This window comes from Topomyia yanbarensis, chromosome 3 (assembly GCF_030247195.1).
Source record: "Topomyia yanbarensis strain Yona2022 chromosome 3, ASM3024719v1, whole genome shotgun sequence".
Classification (NCBI taxonomy): domain Eukaryota; kingdom Metazoa; phylum Arthropoda; class Insecta; order Diptera; family Culicidae; genus Topomyia; species Topomyia yanbarensis.
In genome coordinates, this window is record NC_080672.1 from 279,178,013 (window position 1) to 279,188,410 (window position 10,398).

General features: G+C 37.7%; 1 protein-coding gene across 1 annotated transcript; it reads left to right on the forward strand.

The window, feature by feature from the left end:
- The first annotated feature begins 6,690 nt into the window (after window positions 1-6,690).
- Window positions 6,691-7,605, forward strand: LOC131692125 (peroxiredoxin-6). Its single transcript, XM_058978991.1, has one exon. The coding sequence runs from the start codon at window positions 6,799-6,801 to the stop codon at window positions 7,462-7,464; it is 666 nt and encodes a 221-aa protein (XP_058834974.1). The 5' UTR covers window positions 6,691-6,798; the 3' UTR covers window positions 7,465-7,605.
- The last annotated feature ends 2,793 nt before the right edge of the window (window positions 7,606-10,398 follow it).

Genomic DNA, 10,398 nt, shown 5'->3' on the forward strand with positions numbered 1-10,398 from the left:
ATATCAATATATTAAAATGGCCGAATGATTAGGGAGAAAATACAACAACATTCGAAGTTAACTGAAGTGGCTAAAGTTGAGAAAAAAATCATGATAGATGTATATAAGGTAAGGGAAGTAATGGGTACTCAATAAAAAATGAGAATGATTTCAATACATTTCTGAAATTGAAGTAAAGAGCGTAGTTTTTATCCAAGAGAATTGCTCATTAGACTCCCTAGAAATGGATGGCATGTTAATTTTCGCTCGGGTGCTGTTAGTTCAAAAGAAAATGGCGTTGAAACAGCAAGTACTCCGCAAGTGTGTTGTACGGTTTTACGAAACGCATGGTCATCGTGGAAAAAAGTTTACGGTAGACACCTTTCGAAACGAAAACGTGCCCGTGAGTACAGTTTACCGGATTCTGACATCCCTGCGCGTGAAGCGGACGGTCGGTAGCGGCCGCCAGGCGAAGATAATGACAAAGAAGGAAGCGCTGAAAAAGCTGTTGTCGAACAAGGACGGGACGAGTTTGCGTGACGCCGGCCGAAAATATCACTGCTCCCATACTTTGATTCACCAAACCCTCAAGATGAAGGACATCATCTGTCGGAAGAAGACTCGGTTCCTCGAGTACACGGACGAGCAGATAGCGATCGTAGTGCCGGTTGATGACGAGGAACTACCGCGGGACGTCGTTGGTGCTGGACGACGAAAGTTACTTTCCGCTCTCGAAGACCCAGATTCCAGGAAATGATAGCCACTATTCCAGTGCCAAGTCGGCCACACCCCTCCGAAATAAAATATAAGTTTAAGCATAAATTTGAAAAAAAAGTTATGCTGTGCATCGCCATATCGGACAGAGGGATTTCAAAGCCGTGGTGTCAACAAGTGTACCAGGAGGAGTGTCTTGAGAAAATTCTTCTGCCATTCTTAAAGGAGTATCATGCGGATGGGTAGTACGTCTTCAGGCTGGACAAGGTATCTTCTCATTACGCCAAGAAGACGCTGGAGTATCTTGAGCAAAAAACGATACTGTACGTGCCGAAAGCAAGAAACCCGACTAGTGCCGTCCCATTGAGGATTTTTTCGGCACCCTCAGTGCCCTAGGTACAAAAGTATTTGGCGGGCCAAGGATACGAAGCAGTTGACCACCAGGATCCGGAATTGTATCCGAAAGATGGAGGTCAGTGCCGTCCAGCGCCCTTGTGAGAGCATCGCGACTAAGTTGTGTCATACAGTTGACCAGGGCCCCTTTTCCAATATTCATTGACGTTTTTTGAAGAATAAACATTATGTTTTTAACCCTAGAACGTGGTTCTAGCGTTACGTTATTTATGAATGGTCCCTAATATCGTAATTCCTCAGAGGCTAAAAATCTATTGAAATAGTCACCAAATTACTTCGATTCGCTGGTCTAGATCACTGATTGTGCATAATTAAATTCAGAATTTCAATTTAATTAAATTCGGTTCTTCGGTGATGATAACCGATTTTCGTAAACTAAGTCTCAAATGAAAGGTATAACATGCAGTTGGGTGTAGAATGGACTGCCCAGAAAAATAATGAATTTTTGAAAACTCAATCGGCCCACCCCTGAGTCGATTCATAATCCCACCAGGAGTACTTGCACCAAATTTGAAGCAAATCGGACAAGTCTAGCTATCGGACCAACGTGCCTGAAGTTTGTATGGGATTTTTCAACAATTTATATGAAGAAAACCCACTAGCTCGCATTTTCGCCACTATGTTGCGCTGTATACATCGTATTATCACTGTGAGTGAAAATAAGATAGATAATTTAATTTTCTACAACTTTGCTGAAGACAGCTAGTCAATCCGACTTTGTTGAAAGAAGTTATTATTTAGTCGATTCCCACGAACTATATTGTGGTTATCACTGGAAATTAGCAAAAATAGCGAAAAAACAAGATAGCGACAAGATTGCGAAACCGCCATTTTTAAGATTTAACCTTTTCAATTCCACAAGGCTACAAAAAATGTAATTTGAATTGATTTTTATATGAAGTGTTCCAGCGACTATTGGTCTTGAACCAAGGAAAAACTTACGAGGATGCAAAAGAATCAGGTTAGGAATCAAAAAGGCACACTAAACAATAAATTAAATAGGTACCAAAACATAGTAACAAATAATTTCCGATTACATTTTTGTGAAATAATGGTTAGATTTAGCTCAATAGTATGTTCAGAAGAATTGTAGTACATAATACGAGTTACCTTTTGGTTAGAAAACTTTAGTTCCACCTGTGACCGCATAGAAGGCGCCAATATAGAAATTAGGTGTCTTCTACACAGTTGTAGAACAGGCATTTTGTAATAATTCTTCCGAGCATCTTGTTATTCTATCCCTCTTCTATAAAAAGTTAGTGTTGGCACCCTCTATGCGGTCACATGTGGAACTAAAATTTTCTAATCAAAACATAACTCGTATCATGTACTACAATTCTTCCGAACATACTATTAAGCTAAATCTAACCATTATTTCACAACAATGTATAGTTCGTGGCAATCGAGTACTGATACACAACCATGAACTGTTAGCCCCCTTGCAAAACTGACTCAGCATTCACTTCGCTAAAAGTTTAATAACTTCTTTCAACAAAGTCGGATTGACTAGCAATCTTCGGCAAAGGTGTAGAAAATTAAATTATCTATTTTATTTTCACTTACAATGATTTTACGATGCATACAGTGCCACCTAGCGGCGAAAATGCCAGCTAGTAGGTTTTCTCCATACAAATTGTTGAAAAATCCCATACAAATTTCATCAGAGGGGGAACAACTTGACAGCTCCTATACAAATCGTTGAAACCACTTTTTTTGGGTCTGTGGGTCTAAAATGGCGGATCAATCTTTATTCAAGAGCAATTTCTAAAAAAGCGTAAACTTGTTCAAATTGAAAATTTTCTTGCTCAGATTTTTTACTTCCGATAATTCATTTTTGAAGACTTTTTGGGTTTGGTGTTGTTTTACTATAAAAATAATGCATCTTTATTCCGATGCATTATTTTTAAATGATTCATGATTTTTTGGAATCATCAGCATACAAACAAGCGGCGTTTATGCTAGTGAGTGAGTATATTCATTTGGTTTCAAGATATTAGGTAGTAATATTTGCATTGCAATGTAAACAACACACACTGTTTTTCTCCCTCTCCGATAGAAAATGAGCTGTCATCAGTTCTGAATTTTGTGGAAACCTTTGCACCGTAAATGTCGCATGCTGTCAGAAATAAACAATCGAAGTCAATCCCGCCTTTGTTAAACACGAAGTGAAAAATGATAACCACAAAACTAAATGTATTTAAGATTAACGACAAACTTTCGAGAATATGCGAAAGATATTTCAAGGGCGACGGGAGAAGAAAAAGTTCTCACTAGAAGCGCACTCAAATCAAATCATGCATTTTACATTCGGCACAATTTGTAATCCTTTTATGAAACTCCAAAATTACGAATTAACTTGTTTGTATTTATATTAAACTATTACGCTGTTTTGAAATTATCATCTTGATTACCGCTTCCGAATGTAAATAAAGAAAACAAGTTCGTAAAAGACGTCACGGAATTATTTTCTTGCATAGAAATTTACAGTATCGCAATTTGTGGACGGAGTTCTATGGTGGCGACATCATTCGAATCACGGTGGTTTCATGCAACTTAGGCCAAACGTCAAGTTGCGGGAGGGTTGGGACTAACGTATATGAAATTCAACCCTCCCGCAACTTGACGTTTGGCCTAAGTTGCATGAAACCACCGTGTTTCGAATGATGTCGCCACCATAGAACTCCGTCCACAAATTGCGATACTGTAAATTTCTATGCAAGAAAATAATTCCGTGACGTCTTTTACGAACTTGTTTTCTTTATTTACATTCGGAAGCGGTAATCAAGATGATAATTTCAAAACAGCGTAATAGTTTAATATAAATACAAACAAGTTAATTCGTAATTTTGGAGTTTCATAAAAGGATTACAAATTGTGCCGAATGTAAAATGCATGATTTGATTTGAGTGCGCTTCTAGTGAGAACTTTTTCTTCTCCCGTCGCCCTTGAAATATCTTTCGCATATTCTCGAAAGTTTGTCGTTAATCTTAAATACATTTAGTTTTGTGGTTATCATTTTTCACTTCGTGTTTAACAAAGGCGGGATTGACTTCGATTGTTTATTTCTGACAGCATGCGACATTTACGGTGCAAAGGTTTCCACAAAATTCAGAACTGATGACAGCTCATTTTCTATCGGAGAGGGAGAAAAACAGTGTGTGTTGTTTACATTGCAACGCAAATATTACTACCTAATATCTTGAAACCAAATGAATATACTCACTCACTAGCATAAACGCCGCTTGTTTGTATGCTGATGATTCCAAAAAATCATGAATCATTTAAAAATAATGCATCGGAATAAAGATGCATTATTTTTATAGTAAAACAACACCAAACCCAAAAAGTCTTCAAAAATGAATTATCGGAAGTAAAAAATCTGAGCAAGAAAATTTTCAATTTGAACAAGTTTACGCTTTTTTAGAAATTGCTCTTGAATAAAGATTGATCCGCCATTTTAGACCCACAGACCCAAAAAAAGTGGTTTCAACGATTTGTATAGGAGCTGTCAAGTTGTTCCCCCTCTGGTTAGTCCGGTAGCTAGACTTGTCCGATTTGCTTCAAATTTGACGCAAGAACTCCTGGTGGGATTATGAATCGACTCAGGGGTGGGCCGATGGGGATAATTTTTTTCTTGTCGCTCTAGTGTACAATCTTCCCCCCTACGCGTACACCTCCCCTTTTCATCACTCTTGATTGAATTAAACCTGAATGTTATTTATCCACACGAAAATTCACGACAAACATATGATTACGGCGTAAATGCCAACTCAAAATTTACTTTGAATGAAAATTACGGACAAGCGGCGACTCGCCAATCACCAATGTAGGTAGTGAACAAATGAGAAAAGTATTCTCTTCCATTTAGCACTGTGAACTGTGTTCGGTCAATAATGGTTTGTCCGAAATTTCTCTTTAAAGAGAATTTTGACAGTTGGCTTTTACACCGTGATCATATGTTTGTCGAGAATTGTTAATTTAAATCAAAATTTGTTTATTCTTGCTGGTTTTTTTTCTGGATGTAGTTTGAAATGTGTCAAAAAAATTGAATTAATCGAAACTCATGCGCAGGTCGAAATCAAAACGAAACATTTCCAGTGCATAACTGCAGGAACAAATCAAAACAAAAACAAATTTTGTTTTACAGAATTATTGTAAGATTCAAAAATATGCCGTTTTCGATGGCAGTGCACCGGTGTAGTGAAGTGCACTAGTTTTGCACAAAGGCGTTGTTTATGTTATAAAGACTCGCACAGAGTGAAGCCAAATCTACCTATCAGATGGCTACTTATCGTGCAAAGTAAACAACATTCTTCTTTCGGAGAACATGCTAGAAAAGTATTAGTGTTGAGAAAAATAATATCGTGGCGAAATATTTCAATCGCCTAAACAAGACACTGTATTCAGTTTATTATTCTTTTTGTAACAATGTAAAATAAATCAAATGGAATAGTATTATGAATAAAGTGCTATTAACCACGAAACAGTAGGTTTACAATTCACTCCACTGTGTAAATCGGTTTAAGTCACTCAAAGTTACAGCGAAAACTGTGGGTGCCAGGAAGAAGAGGGCATCATTTTAGGCAGAGTTGTGCATCCCTCTGTGCGGGACTCTATAATACAACAGACTCTAGTTTTGCACTTTTTAGCAGTAGTGTCAATGGAACATACCCAGCTTTCTGCACTTCTGCTAGAAAGTGGAAAAAAGCGCAAAACCCGCAAAACCAGTGTACTCCACTAGACCGGTGCACATCAATCGAAAAGCCCAATAGTATGCAGAGTTGCCAGTTCCATCAATTTGATCGAAATTCGAGCAAAGTTGGATTGAGGCTGGATTATTTGCTGTAGTTTCTTTGATTTTTTTAAAATTGCCGGAAAAAATACGAAATCATACAAAACTGATCGGAATATAACAATTAGTCTGAAGTGACGTTCCCCTCGGTTTGGATATGTTATTCTCCAAAGAAAAATTCAAAAGCTTCGCTTTTAGAAATAAAAAAAGCTTTGAGATATTAGGTTTGATCTAGTACTAGGTGAAAAGGCTACGGAGCAAACTGGGAGAAAATCGTTCCTGTAGTATTTTCTTTTTTCTTCTGGTAGCAAATCGGAATAATTTTTTGTACTGGAACAAACATATTAACTCACAGTAATAATTTGCACCAGAAAATGCAATAACCCGAATATCCCTATTATTTATTAAGCTAGTTTTTTCAGCTCTAAGCAAATATGTTATTTTTTCAAACTTGTTTTTCGCAATATGTATTAGTTTTGTGTGTTTAGTGCCTTATGAAATGCTAACGTCGATATAAACACTTAACCCTTAAATGCGCAATGTTGTTTTAAAACAACATTGCGAAAACTATCTCAAAATTATCATATGGGATTTTCGATTGATGTGCACCGGTGTAGTGGAGTTCTCTGGTTTTGCACTTTCTAGCAGAAGTGTCAAAGTAACATACCCAGTTTTATGCACTTCTGCTAGAAAGTGCAAAAATGGAGCAGAACCAGTGCACCCAACTACACCGGTGTCAAACAATCGAAAATCCCAATAGCAACATTTTCAAATTGTGAGGCAATTTTCAGAAAATTGGTTTGCGCCTTTAAGGGTTAAACAGTCTCGATAGTCAGTCACTTGCACGTTGCAAAAACTGTTCTTATTTTCAACAACAATTAAATAGTGAGTGATAGTTTATGCAAAAAATGGTTCTCAATTTAGGAGACAAGTTTCCGAACTTCATCGTGGACACCACGATTGGCCAAATTGACTTCCATGAGTGGGCCGGAGACTCGTGGGTTATTCTGTTTTCGCACCCAGCAGATTTTACTCCGGTTTGCACCACAGAATTAGCTGCCGTTGCCCGGTTAGTTCCAGAGTTTACCAAAAGAAACGTGAAACCAATTGCCTTATCATGTGATTCCGTTGAATCTCATAAGAAATGGATTGATGACATCAAGGCGTATGGAAAGCTGAACGGTTTCGATTACCCTATCATAGATGATGAGAAGCGCGAACTCGCGGTGAAATTGAACATGCTTGACAAAGATGAAATAGGAGCAGCTGGGTTACCATTAACCTGTCGGGCAGTTTTCATTATCGACCCCCACAAGAAACTACGATTGTCGATTCTGTACCCAGCTACCACTGGGCGTAATTTTGCTGAAATTCTAAGGACTATCGATTCAATGCAGCTAACAGATCGGAAGAGAGTTGCTACGCCGGCCGATTGGGTTCAAGGTCAGGAGTGCATGGTCCAGCCAAATGTACCGGAAGAAGAGTTAGCTTCGCTCTTTCCTGGGGATGTTACGAATGTTGAATTGCCTTCGGGTAAGATGTATCTTCGTAAGACAACATTCTAGGTGAATGTGCTGATATTTCATGACTGCATTCCTACGAACAGATCAGCATCTGTTGATTGTACGAGCTTCATACTTATGATCGATTGATCAGTCTCATTATAGGTACTTATAATATCAATAAACAATGTATACACTTATTAAGAGTATCAAGTTTTATTTCTGATGTGAATTTCTTTTTTTTCTGGTGTACTTAGGAGTTGTGTGATGGAGGGGTAGGGGTTTAGTCGTGAAACACGCACAATCCCAGATCACAGAATTGAAAACGTGCAAAAATAATGCGGATCAGTGCTATGCGATTGGGTCTCGTCAAAGGCGCTAGCCTTAGGGGGGGGGGGGATGACGCAGAAATCTTTACATAGAATAAACGTGTTAGGTGTGTTAAATCAAGGTACATACCAAATTATTGTTCGAATGTCGAACTAGAAATAAAAAGGCAAATTAGTCGCAAAGTGAGAGAAAACCGAAACAAGGGCGTTGGAAGACCACGCTACAGCCAAGAGGAGGTTGTTCCTGGTATTATCTGTTTGCACGAGCTGGCAACATGGCTGACATCCCAGTTATCTGCATGCTGGTACCAGCTGATGGCGACCAACACTAATGAACGTACAAACTGTGCAACATCTATAAGAATTGAACGCTGAATGTCAGTCAGTCGCTGGGGGTTGCTGTTGGGTGTAAAGCAGCAGGACCTCTGATAATCAACGTCTGCAAGCTACCGAACGCAGGGCTACGCGAGGACGGCATATCTGGAGAAGAAAAATCGAGCCATTTCTCTCCAGGAGCAATTCTAGGTGGTGGAAGGATTGTTATACGGACCTGGCATCGCAGACTCGTGAGTTATCAAACAACCACAGAAAACGGTAGTAAACGAACAATTTTGTCACATTTTAGTCCGCCATATTGGAATCGCCGTTTTTATTTTTTGATTTTTAAACCAGTTAACTCAAATTCATGTTTATAAATCAAGAAACCTTTTTTTATTTTGGCTGAAATACCCATTACATTTTAGTGGGGTCTGCCATATTCGATCGGCCTTTTTGAATTTCGAAAAACTCACTAAATTCTTAATCAGCGATGTCCAAAATTCTATGTAATTGTTACAAAATATTGACATTCTACCACGAATAACTCATCGAAAGTCTTCTCGAAACATTAAACGTATATATACCAAAACATGATTTTTAAAAACTGCGTGCAATCGTTTTTTCATTGACCCATAAAAAATTCTAAACTTTGCTTACTTTTTGGTCATTTGAATGAGAACCTCCCCATTATTATACGTGGCAAGGCGTGATTTAATACTAATTTATTTGAACAGCGCGTTAGGATTGATTTGATTAGTTTTGGTGTTCATGCACTAATATGTACGATTGTACGTCGATTCCCGGTTTACCATTTCCCGGAAAACCATTTTCCGGAATGTCATTTCCCAGAAAACCATTTCCCGGAATGTACCATTTCCCGCAAAACCATTTCCCGGAATGTACCATCTCCCAGAATATCATTTCCCCGGAATGTACCATTTCCCGGAATACCATTACCCGGAATGTACTTTTTCTCGGTAATTATTTATACTATTGACATCTAAAGTAAACATGTAAAAGAACAAATCCAGAGCTATGTTGACTTACATATGGGTCATTCCACGCGAAGTGATCAAAAAAAGATGCAAACTTGAAATCGACCTTCACGGATTTGAACCAAATTTGAAGGAATTGTTCATCTAGGGCCAATATATAAAAACCCAATTGAACCACCCCTCGGGTCATGGGAGTACCCCCGTTTTGGCAAATTGCCAAAACGCCTGATTTTCTTTTGATCATATCTCCGGTTCTATTTACTCTAGAATCAAACCGTAAGTTGGCTTTTGAAGAAAATTGTTCAAGGAGTCTAGAAATAATATTATTTTTTGCCGGCAGTGCTGCCAACTATGCGATTTTTTCAGATAAATATTAAAAGTTAGTTTTTCTCTCATATATTTTAATTTTGAAAATTTTAATGCCATCGCGTTCCTCAGACATTTTTACATAAAAAGCACTTATTATCCCAATATATTTTTTTCCTCTATTCTTTATTTCACATTATTCCGCGACAAATAAAATTTACAATCAAGATATGATAAGCTTTATAGATATTGACTGACTGTGCTGGAATAAAACATGATGACATTATTCTGCATTCCAAGTTTTTGTTTGGTTCGCTTGACACCTTATCTTTGCTCTCTAATCATATTAATAAAAACAAGCTCTCATAAACCAATAAAGTACCAGAAAACAGATTATGCTTAAAAAGGCAAAGTCTCAAAGAAGATTGTTATGAATTATTAATTTCCAAAAAAAGTACTCAAATTTTAAAGAAGACATTCAAAAATATTTTTCATGATTTGCTCATCTCCAAAAGAAGGCGAATAAGCTCATAGAATAACAATTATAATTCAAAAAGTTATAACCCCATAGAAAATCGGCTTGGGTCTGCACAATAGGCCGACTATGCCACCAATTAATCGGTCGATTGTTGCACCAACTCTTATGGGGGTTTAACATGGACGTCAGCCGACGCGACAACCGATTAACGAAATCCGACAGACGAATCTGTTGAAATCGGTCTATTTCAAACAATTAAATCGATCGATTAGTTGATAGTTTAAAACTGGAACCAGATTCACACAGATTAAATCTGGCGATTAATATGGTGACGAAAATTGTCCACCGACACCATCTTGGTCGTTTAATTAATCTGTCGACCTCGAAGCACCCGTTTTCGTTGGTCGACTGTAATATTTATGAACTGTCAAATTTTCTATGGGGAAGGTATGTTAGGACCAATAGTACTTAAATCCAATAAAACACCAAGAATATTTTGAAAGAGTTCTTAAAAGAATGTGAAACTACATAGAAATAGAAAGTACATATAAATCAAAAACATGCCAAAAAT

Excerpts from the sequence above, each read along its gene's own strand:
- LOC131692125 (XM_058978991.1), top strand. The coding sequence starts at position 6,799 with ATGCAAAAAATGGTTCTCAATTTAGGAGACAAGTTTCCGAACTTCATC.